The 16,507-nt window shown below is 35.7% G+C and overlaps 1 protein-coding gene across 5 annotated transcripts in view; it reads right to left on the minus strand.

Annotated features, from left to right (window-relative positions):
* Positions 1 to 1,059: 1,059 nt before the first annotated feature.
* Positions 1,060 to 16,507, minus strand: part of LOC125651551 (cAMP-dependent protein kinase type II regulatory subunit-like) — a 47,599-nt gene continuing 32,151 nt past the window's right edge. For all 5 annotated transcript variants that reach the window (XM_048880202.2, XM_056139251.1, XM_048880204.2 and 2 more), the window contains one exon: positions 1,060 to 3,360. In XM_048880202.2, the coding sequence (XP_048736159.1) occupies positions 1,622 to 2,731 (1,110 nt within the window). In that variant the 5' untranslated portion in view covers positions 2,732 to 3,360 and the 3' untranslated portion in view covers positions 1,060 to 1,621. The remainder of the gene's footprint in view (positions 3,361 to 16,507) is intronic.

The raw sequence follows: 16,507 nt of genomic DNA on the forward strand, positions 1-16,507 counted from the left end.
TCATTTGTATAATATATTGTTTCATTTGTATAGTATACTGTTTCATTTGTATAGTATACTGTTTCATTTGTATTGTATATTTTCCATTTGAATTGCATAGTTCTCTATCTATGCACAAAGCTAAGCAACCCGTAACGGTGAAATTGAAATCCCCGACAGCTTTGGGAAATGGAATGGATTTAGATAGGGGCATTGTATTTCAAATTGACTCATTAGACACCAATGGCTGTTTTAGTTAGAGTAAATTAAATGGAAATTCTTCCGATTCCATATTCTCGTTTATTTTGAAATATTTCAGTTTCAGCTGAGAGGTAACATATAATATCAGGGGGGGGGGAGGGGGGGGGAGGGGGGGGAGGGGGGGGGGAGGGGGGGATATTACCTGTTAAAAGTCCAAGCATACTATTTCATCAACATAGAACTTCCAATCCTATATATATATGTAATAATCTCTCTAGCGAGCTGCCTACTCTTCTAGAGGATACAACAAATGAATACAGGAATAAAAACAACTGACAGTGCAGCTCCCTTATTGTTATATATATATGTTCAATAGTATACTTGTACTACATGTAGTTAGTCTAGTACTGCGCATGTGTATATTTTCTCAGACAAATCGAACATTTTCTTAATTACAAAATTTAGAAGAAAAGACCAATTTTCTTTGGTCGGGACATAAAGCTAAGATCAAAATTATAAAGAGAAACAACAAATTACACGCGAGGGTACAACTCCCTGCTTCTGACGTTTCCTTTCCATTATTTGAGACAATTTAAACCACAATCGCAATGCTGTAATGTTTCTGTACATAAAAGCACATAAATCTTTAATGTCAGACATAGAAATGTTATAGATTTAAAAACACCAGTTACATCAATATCGATGTAATTGTTCATTATTTGTGAACGATTTCTTTCGCATCAAGCGAATTATATCAAATTTAGAATGTGAACAATTGCTTTTATGAAGAATTTTAAAACACTACACAAATGATCACCGCACATTGATAGAATTGTATTATTTCTAGCAAGACAACAGCTGACTTAGTGAAAATTGGTGTAGAATTGGCGAACATGACGTACTTTATTGATATACAGTTATTCACAATATTCAAAATTAATTATCAATTTATAACAAAGTGAAGCACCGTTAGGTTGACAGTCGGATGTAACGCATGAATACTTTATAAGGGGAATGGGAATAATACAAAATCGATACAAGCACTACTTCAATTAGGAAGATGACTGAAAAACTTCAGTTTGTTGTGCTCTAGCTATTAGACTGGGAATCGAGTACACCTCATCGCCTTGTTTTTTTATCTAGCTGTAAGAATCGAGCACGACGTGTTGCAGTATCCGAGAACGTCAATGGGAGAGAATAAACAAAACGTGAAAATTAAAGATTAATCCGTTCATCATAAAATTCTTTGACTTCACATTCCATATAATCACGTCAGTCTATAATATTGGCAATTCAACACTAACGCAAGATCGGCCACAAATGGGATGGTATTGTCAGAAATATGAACAGAAATATTGGTATCATGAATTTCCTGTCTGAATCTTTATCGTTGCCATGTCCTCTACGATAATGAATACAATTTCTCTCTTACATTCAGCATTCAGGAAGTTTCAGTATAGTTTTTATAAATTTCTGAATTTCTTTTCATAATGTCAAGACATGGACCTAAAAGTCTTTCGAAGGAGTCACGTTCTAGAAATGCGACTTTTACTTTTCCTATCGCGTACACATTCGCTGATCTAGGTTTGTTTTCAATGAGAGCAAGTTCCCCGAAGTACTTTCCAGCTCCATGACGCCCAACTTCCTCCTCGCCACCTTCCGGATGATTTATAGTAACCCGAATCATCCCGGATTCCACGAAATACATACCGTCAGCTTCATCGCCTTGTGCTATAATTGTTTCGCCATCCGAGAAATTTCTAGTCACCAGCGCGTCTGCAAGGTTCATTCGTTCATATGGTTCCAGAGATTTTAACATGGTGACATTTTCTAAAAGTTCTTCGTACATTTTTCTCTTCTTGAATGCACTTCGCAAAATGATCCTCCGAAACGAGTTTCTATCCATGGCCCATAAAACTCCATCAGATACAGCCACAATGGACGCAGAACGCGGCATGTTGTACATCAAAGCTAATTCTCCAAAACTACCCCTATTGTCAAAACGATGTATTTTCTTTTCCTGGTCATTAACATTTACCAAAACATCGTAAAGACCGTGATCAATGACGTAAAAATTGTCACCATCATCCCCTTGGTGAATAACGTACTCACCGGGTTTTACCGACTTCTCGAACATGGCGTCAATGACATCCTGCATTTGTTCTGGTTCTAAACATCTGAAAAGAAGAATGCCACATACTGCTTCTGTAAGACGTTCTCGCTGCCCGTCCGTTTTTGGATATATTACCTTATCTTCGTCATCGTCATCCGCTTCCGGATCATACCTTTCCGCAGACACCGACTGACGCCTGGCATAACGATTATACTTTCGAGTTTTAGGTTTGAACTGTTCTTTATCTGGTTCCCCTGCCCCCTCGTCATCTTCATCCACAATCACATACATAGGAATAGATTTTGGTTTCCTGGTTTCCTTAACCTTGGAAAAATAATCAACCGCAAAGTCATAGAGATCATTTGGCTTATCACGCAAGACAGCCACAGTAAAATCACGCAGCAGATCTCCCAATCCATCTGGAATCTCCAAACTCATGATTTATCTGTAGGAATCCTTGTAATAAGACTATTTCTAAAGTTCAGTCTAACCAGTCATGGGGGAAAGTGATAAATAGATGTTTAAAGATTTCCGAAGTAAGTATTGGGATCAGAAATAAATGTCGTATACTAGAAGCTCTTCAATAGAAAGACATAGTTCCACTCACAGTGAGCCAATATTCCCAAACAATGTCAAAATCGATTGATACGTTTAATGAATTCGTTATCATGCATCAGTTCGCAGGTGCATTGAGACTTTCCATCACAACTCTTACGTACAAAATATTAGATCCTTGATCAATAAAGGATTTTTCTCCGAGTATATTCTTCAAAACAATCTAGTTAATCTTATTATTTAGGTTTTTACGATACAAACCACCGCCGTGAGCAAATCATTTGGCCGCAACAGAAAGCTGACTGTTTTTCCCACGTGATATTGTAAAATCCCACGGTCACTCGTAAAGGGAATCGAAAATCAGATGAAACTGGGTCCCTCAGTAGAGAATATTCTATCCGTCTGTTTTAGAGGATTAACATCCAGTTCAATGGAAATGTTTTAAAAAAAAAAATAATTTCCGTTCCCGCCGAGGAATACAGCAAAAATCACTACCACAATCCAGGCGCGATCTGCAAAACACAAATGAAAACGCTTAATGAATTATTGTGACGAGACGCTATTACAACTGATCATCACAGTTGTGTAAACAAACTCCAGGAAGATTTTAATTAGGAATATTGGAGGACGCTGCATTTAATAATCAATAGCTCCGTGATCTTAGCCTGTAATGACATCGGTTACCAACACCCATCGTGGACGTGTACATGTAAACCGTGACAAAGCCCACTCCCGCATATATCTGTCTCTAACTGCTCGTATTTCAACAGTCATTAACTTCCAATAATGAAGTGGTGCTTTTTTTTTTTTCGAGATATACACTGTAACAATACTGATTGCTACCAAATCATGAAATATTACATGCATCATCGCATGGAAACGGTTACAATATTTATAGAATAAAAGTCACATTCAAACAAATGAAGACGTTGTAAATACACCGTGATAGGACGTACAAGTACATTTTTTTTCCCTAATTCTATCATAATTACATGTATAAGGATTTGATCGCTAGAAGGATATACATAAAAATCCATTTTCAGAACAAGATGCGATAATTTTGCTTAATTCTCGCTGGTTCCAGGCAACAAAGACGAGTATCTGTTGATACAGGGAAGGACCGAATGTGTTCTTGACGTTTTAATAATGGAGACAGTTTTTGCTACTGAAAGCCTGTAGCACTTGTAGTCTGCTAAAATGTACAGTTCGTCTGTCATATGTCACGAATACTCCAGGACCACCGGATATTAACTGTATGCTTAGGATTTTTTCTCTCTTAATACTGCAAATACAAAATCACCAGGAAATATCTCGGATCTCATTAAAGATTGGAGATGCTAAGATCAGGCGCTGTACACAGCTGTATTGGTTGTCTCATGTAAGAATGGATGCACGAGTTTCTTTAAAATGAAAGTAATAAAAAATTGTTCATATATTTTGATCGTGTCTCTCAGTTTAGTTACAAAAGACGGGATACTGACGTCAGTTGATGTGTTTATCACTAGAAACTTTGAAATTACTATTTGATGTTATGACAAAATGATATAAAATATCAAAATATTCCTAGTTATTTCCTCCTCATGACGTCATTATACGACTCTGACTTTTAATCAGAGAAAATTGGAAAAAGTTCTTGCTAATTACAAGATAGTGACGATACTGGCATAAATGAAGATATGATATAAGAAATGTGATATCCGAATACGCATGCCCAGCTATAATAGTTCAACAACACTCCTAGAGTTTCAATACATCTGTATCTTACAGGGGTTATTCATAATTCCATGATCGTTGTTTACGCAGATACCTAGCCTGAAATACAGATTTCATATACATATGCGACTACACACAGTGATTAAATCTAGCATTGGCTGTCTCGTGTATCATACAAAACAATTCCTGATCAACTTGTCTTCAGAGTATATATTAATATTTAACATACCTGTGCATTCATTACAATACTGTATTCAAGGTTTACTTCATTACATACTAGTATTTCAAAGAACCGAGATGGATTCTCTCTCCATTTGAAGGTCAATCGCGTCAACTGAAACTAACAATCTAATTAAAATCAGACTTCTTAGATCCGCGCCGTATACTCTGTCTATTATAGCGATTGTGATTAGGATACCTAGGATCTGATTTTAATTAGATTGCTGAAACTAAAGAATTAATATACCTACAAACTATATCTGGTTCCTGAAAACTTCGGAACGGCATTACATGTACTTTACCGATCCCCTTGAATACACACTAAAATACCGTAGTGTGTCACCAAATGCAAACGAGGCTTCTGTAATCTAGCTTAATACGTCCTTTTCAATCAACAAATTCAGGGCCATAATGTTGATCATTTGGCCCGTCAGATCTAATTGTCTTAACACCTTTGGACATACAGTCTCGCCATATCGTTGTCAGAGCAGTACCATAGTCTTTGCTGAGTTTCTGACATACAACTTTTACACAAACATCGAATGATAAATCAATTTTAAAAAATCGTACTACGCTTTCTACAAATATAATACGTATGTAAATATATACTATTCTACATCACTTTTTTAATCGGTCAGTAGAACTTTTTATCATATGCTAGTTGAAGGTGGTGGGGTGGATTTTACTGTTGGGAGAGAGATAACAAGGCTGAGGGTACGCTGGCATTTCGCGTATTTTAAAAGGAACATTTTCCATAAAAATGCGGTAGTTTAAAATGAATGGTTTAATTAAAAAAAAAAAAAATTTTTAGTGTTCATATTTATTTCTCAACAATGTCAACTATTAAGTTCGTAGTCCCAACTTGAAATACATCCCGATGCTTCTTAGTACAATTTTCATTTTTCGATGAGTTATATATTTTCTGAAGAACTGCAGAGATGTGCCAATATTAGCAAAACTTATTCCACTTTTTACGCAGCTTGAATAAAGTATTTAAAAAGTATCTTACCCTCTTTAGTAACCCAATGGCTATAACTCAATAAATCGAAGTGATATTCGGTCGCCCTTAATTTAGTGCGTTTTCTTTGTATTCTAACGTGCTCATGTTTTATGACATCAGATGCAACCAACCCCAAAGGGAATGGTTATGAAGTAGAATTAGCAATATTCGTTTTGTAGAATGTATTGGAAACACTGACATTGTGTTGCAAGATAATCAAAATACATAAGGCTTAGAAAGCCTTGCTTTCTGCAACGATTTTTTTACCCTTGCCAAAATATAAACTAATATTTCGAAACAGTGTACATGCATTTAATATGTATTAAGTAGTTAAAATAAAATGAATGGAATTAACATTTCCGAAATAATATAATTGATTGAAGGTCTAATTTTAATTAACTAAATCATCGTATATCTTTCGCAGGAATTGACAGACAATATTGATTTGCTTTAACAATAAAATTCAAATGGTCATTATATTCACTGAATTATGTCTCAATACAGTTCGTTCAATATAGTCCACGAAACACTAATAGGCAAGTTCATGAATACTGTGTGACTCTAGTATATTGAATGTGGGGACACTACGTGTGTGTGGGCGTGCGTGTGCGTGTGTGTGTGTGTGTGTGGGGGGGGGGGGGTTCTAGTAGTGCGTAATCTATTCACCTTGATTTTTCCAGTTTGGTTTTGTAATTCAACAAATACTAATCAAAATGTTGTTTCATTTGTAAACATGCAATTTATACAATAGACGTTCACTTCATGTCGTATAAAATGCATCCCTACTCTGGATATTTTAAGGTGTTAGCTTCTACCACCCTCTCTCTGACTCCGCCACTGGGTTGTTCATGCATATGACACTTTAGATTACCAATATTAATTGTCAACGAAATGCCATTATCTTTTATTGAAACATTTCATCAATGATGTGGGGAGAATTATTTGGGGAGCATTAAATCTGACATTTGAGAATGAAGCTACAACTGTAAAAACATAAAATTGCCAAAGCGTTCTATGAAATTGATGTCATGTGTCATATGGGAAAACAGACCTTGCACTTGAATACCACTTCATTTTGCACCCAACCTAAGTGTTTAATATTTAAAATCGTGGCATACATGAAACGTCTAATAATACAGTCAATGCCAGCAATTCACTGTTCTGGGACCAGACAAAGATGACATTTTCAATTGCATAATTATTGTGTAGCTGAAGAAGCAAGTCATTTTCCTGATAAAGTATTCATCCCAACTGTTAATCTAACAAAACAGACCCAGAATTCTCTAGTAATCATTTCTGTTTTCACACCCAGACCACCTCTGGATATTAGACAGACAGACGGACAAACATTGATGAATAGCTGAACATATGGCATACAGAGACAATTTCTGTCTATGTTAACATTTATGTGATGGTTGGGGTGGTATGAAATGGTTTTCGCTGAATTCCGTAATCCAACCATATAATCACATTGATTTGTTGTCAGAATTGTCAATCAGCACGGCAAGTACAGGGTATCAAACAAATTAATGGTTTTTACTGAAAATGAATAAATGTTCTAGCAGCAGTGAAATCGTTGTCATGGTGAGTACATGTAATTCAATCTTCTGACAGCTAACACAGTAGTAGAATATTTCTAATATACAAAATTTTGTTTCAAATGTCTCACAATCGAAAAATGTTGAAAGCAAATGTTGTATTGTGTACGATAATGACCCCCATCCCCTTCTCCTATACAAACCAAGTAAGCAAATGTTCTTAACCCCACTTGCCCTGAAATCGCGAGGGAGGATGTTGACCACCCCTAACTTTGCTAAAATGACCTTGAAATAATCAATAGTTATTTTTCCATAGAGGAAATATGCACATGAGGAGAGCAATATTGTTACCTTCAGACTGTTTATAATCTTTTACCACATGTCCTGATGACCCGCATGTAATTTGTGTACTAGTATATGTTACAAATGAACGAAATATGGCTGACATACGGCCAATTCGTCGTAAACACTCCACACTCAATTCACCATTAGCTAAAAATGACTCTTCATTGCTATAGCTGAATGGTATTTGAGATATCCGGAAACTGATGTGGTATGTATGGACGGACAGACTATCACAAACTAATAACCCCGAGGCTCGATCTTACTATTGAAGCTGGAGACAGAAATCATGACCAGCAAACAACCATTTGTACACTACCGATATTTCCTCGCGGCGATTCTTATACAACGGTTATTCCCCAAATACGCAATTTCCGAGATATCAGCTCTTCTGTGATGGAGGTTCGTTCAGTATTCTGTTGAACGTTTGGGTGGGTACAAGATGTACATACATTTGTACATATATTATAGATGCAGGTAACAATAAGAGTTATGAAAGCGTAAATCTTGACATTTATATCAGCCGTTGGCACATGTATTAAACTGACCATATCAAAAATAATTAGTTTGAATTAGGCCATTAAATTAAATATGAAATTATTATTTATTTCCTCTTCTACACGAGTGATATTTATCGATTTTTGTTTGAGCTATTTTATTATCAAATACTCATAAACTTACTAAATTTGTGTGTCTCTGCAGTTCGGGTGGTTGCATAGTCTGGTAATCATTCTTTATGAAATATATGCAGTGATAAGCATCTGTACCCATCGCATGAACATGAAAACATATTTTGCCCCTCACCGTGCGTAAGAGTTCAACAAGGGGACAAAACTATTGGGTAACTCGGAAATTGCGTATTGGTGTAATTCGTACATATGTTGCTAAAACACAGAACGGAAAGAAATGGATGACGTGGTTTTGAGTGACACGGTGCGTAGAATTTCATTGGAACCATTGAGATCACCTGAAGGTCATACGCTATATTATCCGAGTTTGATGTAAAGCACCTTGGGGAAAGGTATTACGACCTACAATGAATTATAGATGCTATTCATATAATCAGAGGGCTCGTTTCTTATTTTACGGGTTTTGCAGGATGGGAGTCGGAGCAGGCAGTGCCGGGTATTATTAGTTACATAGTCAGTTTGAGACGTCAAATTCTTTATTACGTTAAGTTTTACAGCTTATCAGTACAGTATGATAAGCGTTGGTACATTAACGGAAGAACAAATGCGTACGTGGTTACAATTAATGTAACTTTCTCAAAGTGACATACTATTCCATATAAATCTTCCAAGGTTACAAAGATCTTTGAAGTTTACCTTGTTAAGTATTTGTATTGATTTAAATATTGATGGGTTTTTTTTAAAATTATAATATTCCTTAATAATTTTTTCCCGTACTAATGCTGTATATACAGGGCAAAATAATATCTCCAAGACTATTCACATCTGAAAAACGACATCTATTTGCTCTGATTGTGTTACAATATCTACCTTTAGTGGGGATTATACACTTTTGCAATTTTATAGGAATTGATTTTATAAGATAACATTGAAGGTATAGTCAATTAAATATATACATAGCGCGTTGTATAGAAAAACGTTAAAATTAATAATTTCAGCGCAAACTTGTCCAAACCGGGAATGGAAATATGTTGGCTACATTGATCAGTTGTGCATGTTAGGATAAAACAACGCTATAAAATGGCCGATTAAAAAACGCATTCCCGGGTTATTATTACTTATGTCTGTCTTTTGATATTAGGTACCTAGCCCTGAGCACATTGAACTCTTTGACACATATATGTATTATTTATGACATGAGGATGAATTTTGTTTCGCTTGTTTAGAACAGGGATTTTTTTGGCAAAGCAAATTAAATTTTTTCTAGCCCCCTACCCACCCCGGCAGATGCAATACACTAGGAATTAAAATCAGTTAGCCCTATGGAAATGGGCTAGAAAGCATGGGTCAATGGAAAATGATCCATTTTCACTATTCCAGCCACAGATTTACATAAGCACCCGGACCCTGATCCAATCAAGTGGAGGCATCCTTGCTCATCCGAAAGTTAAAAAATCGCTAAAACGCATCAAAGATGCGTATAGCCGAGTTGCAGTTTGGTAAATTATGCACTCTTGCATGCACGAAGTAAAAACATGCACATATTCAATATAGTTTATAAGTATGAAGCTTTGAATGGCCGCAATAGGTATTTAGTGTGATAATGACCTTGACCTTTGGATTTCAAAAGGAACATGAATCTTGAATGTCATCAGGATTTGAAGTCTGATAAACATGCACCAGCAAGTACATGTATAAAAGTTAGAGGCAAGCTCAAATCTACAATGTATAGTGAAAAAGAGACCTTGACCTTAAAATAAATACGAACCTTCCTCTTTTGGATGTGATCAAATTAAATATGCAAGTCTGACAAAGACGCACCAAATGGTATGAAAGTTAAAGACTGGACAAGCTCAAAATCTATGGCATTTAGTGACAAAGTGCCCTTGACCTTTTCACCTCAAAATAAATAGGAACTTTCCTCTTTTGGATGTGATCATGTTATGTAAGTCTCACAAAGATGCACCAAAAAGTATGAAAGTTAGAGACCGGACAAGCTAATTGTGGACGCCGCCCGCCCGACCGGACACTCATCCATCGCCAATTTAAAAGCCAAGATTTGTTAAGCAACTCGGCCAACTAGTTTAAGGCCCCGCCCCTAAAGGACCATGCTATATAACAAATTTGGTAAAATTTGGCTAAGTAGCTAGTATCTGAGAAGTTGAAAACGTTAAAAAAGCAGGATGCACGCCGACGGACAATTATCTTCATAATTGTGTACGATGGGGCTTTACCATTACAATCCAAAATTAAGAACAACACCAGAACTTGTATTAATGGAGAAAATAAAATCGTGTTTCACTAGTAACTTGTGAAAACAAAATGATGAAGATTGTGTATCACAATACATTCATAAATCTCTAGTTTTGATGAAATGAATAACCCCAAGACCTGATAGTGCTTTATTTCATTGTTGGTAGAGAGTCCATTTTACAAGCCATTAATCACGTCTGTTTAATACAAGACCTTCTCTATTCTCATCCATCTTCCATTCATGGATTGTATCCATCGCATTAGGATCTTGTGATTGCATGTTCAAACAATTCATTTCACTGAGTAAGCAAGGGTTCAGCATCTCTTGACCGAATGATTTTTATTTATATAACCATTTATATCAACTTCCAAATCAAGGAATTATCGAACAAAACTAACCGTTTTGTCATTTCTCTTTTTAAAAAAGATAATTGACTGACAGAGAGGACTGTCTTCTTTCAAGTTGACGTTCGCTGTTTTCACAAAAATCCGTATGTTATCACTTGCAATATGCATTAAGTCTAATAAAGTGGCGGGAATTACAGAATTGCTGTCGCGTCTTGCTTGAGCAGGCACCTTGTTTCCAGACCTATGCCGAAGGATAGAGCTTGATTATTTTATGATAGAAGTTTATTACCAATTACAATACATTTCTCCAACGATCGACGACTCCTTTCTTGAATTGTCTAACCAACCGTCCTTAATTCAATACTGGAAGTTGAAATTGCATTCACTGGAAAACACTCTTCTCGTACCATATCAATTTATTAGACGTACATGTCATATGGCCTTGTAAGTTTTAAAGAACATGGGAGCATCAATTACGAGTGTATAAATCATATGTACAACAAAATAGTTGTATTTATTAAAATTCGTAACAATGTTTCTAGCACCACGAGTGGTAACTTTTTCCGGCATGAGTTGGCAACAATGAACGATCTATTGTATTTCTAGATAAGTATAGATTCCCTATAGTTGACATATAGATTATTTTTACAACAATGAACGATCTATTGTATTCCTAGATAAGTATAGATTCCCTGTAGTTGACATACAGATTATTTTTACAACAAAAACAACAGACAATGTATAAACAAGTTTGGAAAGGAAAAGTTTTTTAATTTTTCTCTTGAAGACACACCATTTACATTCGATTCTTCCTCCAAATGTCCCCTAAAGCGCTGAACACAATTTGTTTACTTGAAACTGAGGGATATACTTCACATGGATGTAGGTACAGGTACAAGAATCCAGATAAAACAGACAAAAAATTTCTCGTGGTTTATTTCAGTCAGTAACACGACCGCAAACTAACAATTTTTCATTTTAGCCTAGATTTTTTACTCCACCCCATTAACTTGAAGTAAAACTTTCCAGTCGGTGTTGACACATCAGATCACGTGGTACAGCTAAAGCCCCTCCTTCATATTGATTGCAGAATTATTCAAAGTTAACTATTGTATATTCATTACATAATGTGTAGTTGATTTCATTATGAAAATCACCAAACGGAAAAAGAACGCATTGCAAAGGATCAATTCAAGGTACCAAAGAAAAAACTTGCAAGTCCATATCTGGTTTTGGTCTTTACAAACAGCTCACCCGTAATCCTTCTAGATTTTCAATGCCTTTAGCATCGTAATTTTTTTTATATAAGACCTTTTCCAACGATGTACTGGCATGATGAATGCAAATGTGTTATTCACGCATTTTAAGCTGTATTTGATATTTCATATTTTTTCAATGGTATATATCCGGTCTTAATTACTTTCGGCCTAACTCCTTTTTTGATAGACATTTATTTCACTAGACATTTATTTCTGGCAACAATAAAACATGCCACTTTGTAATACTTCATGATACATGTATTTGAATTAAGGCGAAGATAACAAACAGTGATTAATCTCATAACTTCACAATTAATACAAAATAAAGAGTTGAATGGGCAAACACGGACCCCTGTACATACCATAGGTACATGTATGTTGTTAAGGTAGTAACTGTTCCATTTCTAGAAGGTCGGAATTAGATATGAAAGTCACAGGTCTTTAAGTCGGATGCGACCTTCAAAATTGACGTGTCTTTTTGTAGTAAGTGTCACATGTTAAAGAATCAGACCGGTTCCCGGAAACAATAAGCATAAAGCAGGAATATACAATTTCTGGATTTCATTTCCTATGAGTAATTAATAGGCTACTAGTATATACATGCAATGAGAAATGTGTGTGTATTGCGATGATGAGGAAAAATGGTATAACAGTTTTGGTTTATTTCCTCATAATTGAATGCAAGTCAAGTGTGTGAAATAAGACGTTCCGGACAGGCAAACACCACAGGTTCTCGATGTTTTAAATATATATAATAAAACAATTGCTGTAAACAAAGTTTGTTTACAGGAAGACATTTTTTTTTATTACATATGTACATTTAAAACGTCGAGAGCATGTGGCAAACACAACAATTTTTGCATGGCACATGTGCTTTCGACGAGTAACGAAATTCGAAAACTTCTATAATACAACTGTTTATATACACGAATTAATTTTTTTTTTTAGAAAAACCTGTTTATGTTGTTTTAACTTTTATGTCCGTCTGATGGGACGTTAAAGGGTGTCCCGTGTCAAGGATCACAACCCCCTTGGCACGCAAAAGATCGTTTCCCTGATGTTCGAAAAAAAGTAGGCTCACTGAGGGCCGTCAGGGAATCTCAAACACTCACAACCAAACCTAATTCAATTAGAGAACCACCGTAAAATGGCTGAAATATTGCCAAAAACGGCGTAAAAATCAATCAATCAACCAGAACGAATGATCCGGGTTAGAATAAGTCCTCAGTACTCCTTGCTTGTCGTAAGAGGCGACTAAATGGGGCAGATGAGACCGCAAAAACCGAAGTTCCGTGTCAAAGCAGGTGTGGCACGATAAAGACTCCCCTCTGCTCAAAGGTTGTAAGCGCCGGGCATAGACCTAAATTTTGCAGCCCTTCACCGTCATTGGTGACGTCTCCATATGAGTGAAAGATTATTGTCCTTGGGATAAAATCGACCACGGCGAAGATAGTTTCACTTGCAGACAATTTGCGTTCTCTTTTATTTATGCTTTTTATACATGTATAGAGAATGGATAGTGGATATACATTTAAACTAGATTATTGATGGAAAATACACATATTTATATAAGGCATGAAAAAGTGTTGAAAATGCGGGGGGAAAATGCAGCGTAAGGCGGATTCAAACCATGGCAAAAATAATCACAAGCATATACTGCCAGCGATGCAGCTCATTGAGCTATTCTAAGCACAAGTAATATCCGTGTAAACATGAACCAGATTTTCAAAAATAGTTCTAGTTCTTGTCGGTTTTTCGAGAATTTCGACTCCAAGGCAGGCCCCTACACAAATGTTCTTAATGTAAACTATCAAAAACTTCCAGGGGCAGTCCTGCCTTGAAAGCCAACATTAATGCCCAAATCGGTAAAATGCTGTTTAGGCCACCCATGAAGGTTAATTTTAACTTTGTAGATAGTAACTTACATGTTCGAAATGAAAAGTTCATATACAATGCATGTACGACAGAAAATAACTATACATGTATGTATAATGAAACTTGATATAATAATGTGACTTTCCCCAGAAAATTGTTCTCCCCTATAGATCATTTATTTTGTTCCCCTGAATTGATCATTTTACATGTGTTTGGTCTCCCGAAATTGAAACGACATTGCAACAGAGTTTTCTGATAAATAGTGTAAAAACGATAATGCTAAATGTAAATGTCAGCGAGGAAATGTGGTGTCCACACAATACATATTACCAAAAGCTGTCAAAATAAACCGGATGCTGTGATATTCAAGCTAAAATTCAACTTTTATTTCTACATTGTACTAGGAAATAGAAATGGAAATAAAATCCATGTTTAGTTATTTTCAAATAATTTTTCAAATACGATTTTGCATTTAATAACTGGGCTCGAGGGCAACAAACGTTTTCTTTGACCTTGGATTCTGTTTACCGAAGCCGCAGGTTGAAAATAATAGATCGTTCGAGGGCCATACATACTGATGTTTCCCGAGAATTCAGTCTATAATTGTTTTGCTTCATTTTAATGACTTTTTTTAATATCACGTGATTTACCTAGCCAACATTTCCTAGGACTACAGTGTATATCCGTCAACACTTCGAAAGACGACTGACCGGACGATGCAACAGAACGGTAGATAAGGAACTTTTACGTACACGTAAAAGTCAAAATGTGTTTTAATAGACTACGTAATAGTTTTATATTGGGGAAAATGAAAAGGGAATATACATACATGTATATAATACTTACAATGTCAACACTCGACAGCTCTCTCTCTCTCAAAAAAAAAAAATATTCAAATCTATGAATATCTAAGGTGTGTTTGAATAAAAATTTAAAGTCTGTGAGTGTGACTGTTCGTGAACGCTATTCCAGGCTCGGTTTGATGTGATCTCCAATTGTTGCAATAACGAAATAGCACAGTAATACGTTGCTATTGAAATTGCATAGATTGCTAGGATCCATCCAACACCTAATGGGTTAATTACCTTATCATCGAGCTTCCTTGCCAAATTTTCTTTTAAATAACGGAGTGTTGCGTTGAACTACATGCAAGATTAATGACGACGGTTGACAGTTGTAGATCCCCCAGAAATGCGAAGAAATCTTTAAGCATCTACTTTATTTCAAAAGGAAAGGTTTTAAAATCTTAAGTATGAAGAAAAACAACAACAAAACCAAAAAAAGCAAGTTCTATATGTAGTCCTATATACAAAACAATATTTTTTTCTTGTTTGAAAAAATGTTTGCCAAGATTATTAGAATTACTACTCTATCTATACAACAAATACAAGGTGGAAAAATGTATTGCATATCGGAACTTAGAAATACAAAAATTTGTATGACATGTACGGAAAACACTGTTTTGACATAAAAAAGAAATCAGAATTTCGCTGTTTTAAGCAATATTTCCCCCTCCTTTTAAAGGTACGTTTATTTCTTTATTTAGTATTGTTATCATGTTATCATTCTTGCACTTCTACAATTATATCAAAATGCAAGCACTTACCAACAAAGGTATAAGAGTGAGTATGAAAGTGCAAGGTGAAGATAACGAACAGTGATCAATCTCATAACTTCTACAAGCAATACAAAATAGATAGTTGGGCAAACACGGACCCCTGGACACACCAGAGGTGGGATCAGGTGCCTAGGAGGAGAAAAAATGACAAATGTTCTTCTGTCTTAGGTCAATGTTTGTGAAGAAGAAAAAAAAAATAAATCATTAAAAAGTCCTATATGTAGAATAGATACAAAGTAAATGCACAGAGGTCAGAGGTGATGTGGTCATGGGTCTAACTTCCACATCTACCATTCATCTATATCCTATTTCATCACCACAACCCCTTAAATGTATAAATGAATTTTCTCATAAAACGCGTGTCCTTTAAAAAGTAAACGAAGTAAGTTCACTGGCCATTTTTCATCAATTTCATTGTTATTTTTGTGATTACAGTAAACCAAGGAGCAGATTGATCAAGGTTCAAATTTCCCGTTTTATTCATGTTAACACCGTGCTAGCGAGCGGAGGATTTTCTCATGAATAAAGGTCCATCTCAAATGGCGATGACTTTCTGATGGTTAATTACCAGTCCTTGGGCTTTCCCCCATCCTTTCTCATCAATGACTGTCTGAAAGCACTATATTTTCATATGATGCAATTCTGACAGGATCGCTTTGAAAGAGTCATATTTCTTGCAAAATGAAAATCATTTTATAACATCTAACACGAAAACTTGGTGGATGCTGTTGAGAAATGCTCATGCGAAATTGACCAGTAAGAAGACATGCGGTCCTTTCAGATACGGTTCGATCGCGAAATGTGAAACACTTGATGACTCAGTTGTCATTCTGATGCAAAGACAGAAATCGAATGGCACATGGTT

The sequence above is a fragment of the Ostrea edulis genome, chromosome 5 (assembly GCF_947568905.1).
Source record: "Ostrea edulis chromosome 5, xbOstEdul1.1, whole genome shotgun sequence".
Lineage (NCBI taxonomy): Eukaryota > Metazoa > Mollusca > Bivalvia > Ostreida > Ostreidae > Ostrea > Ostrea edulis.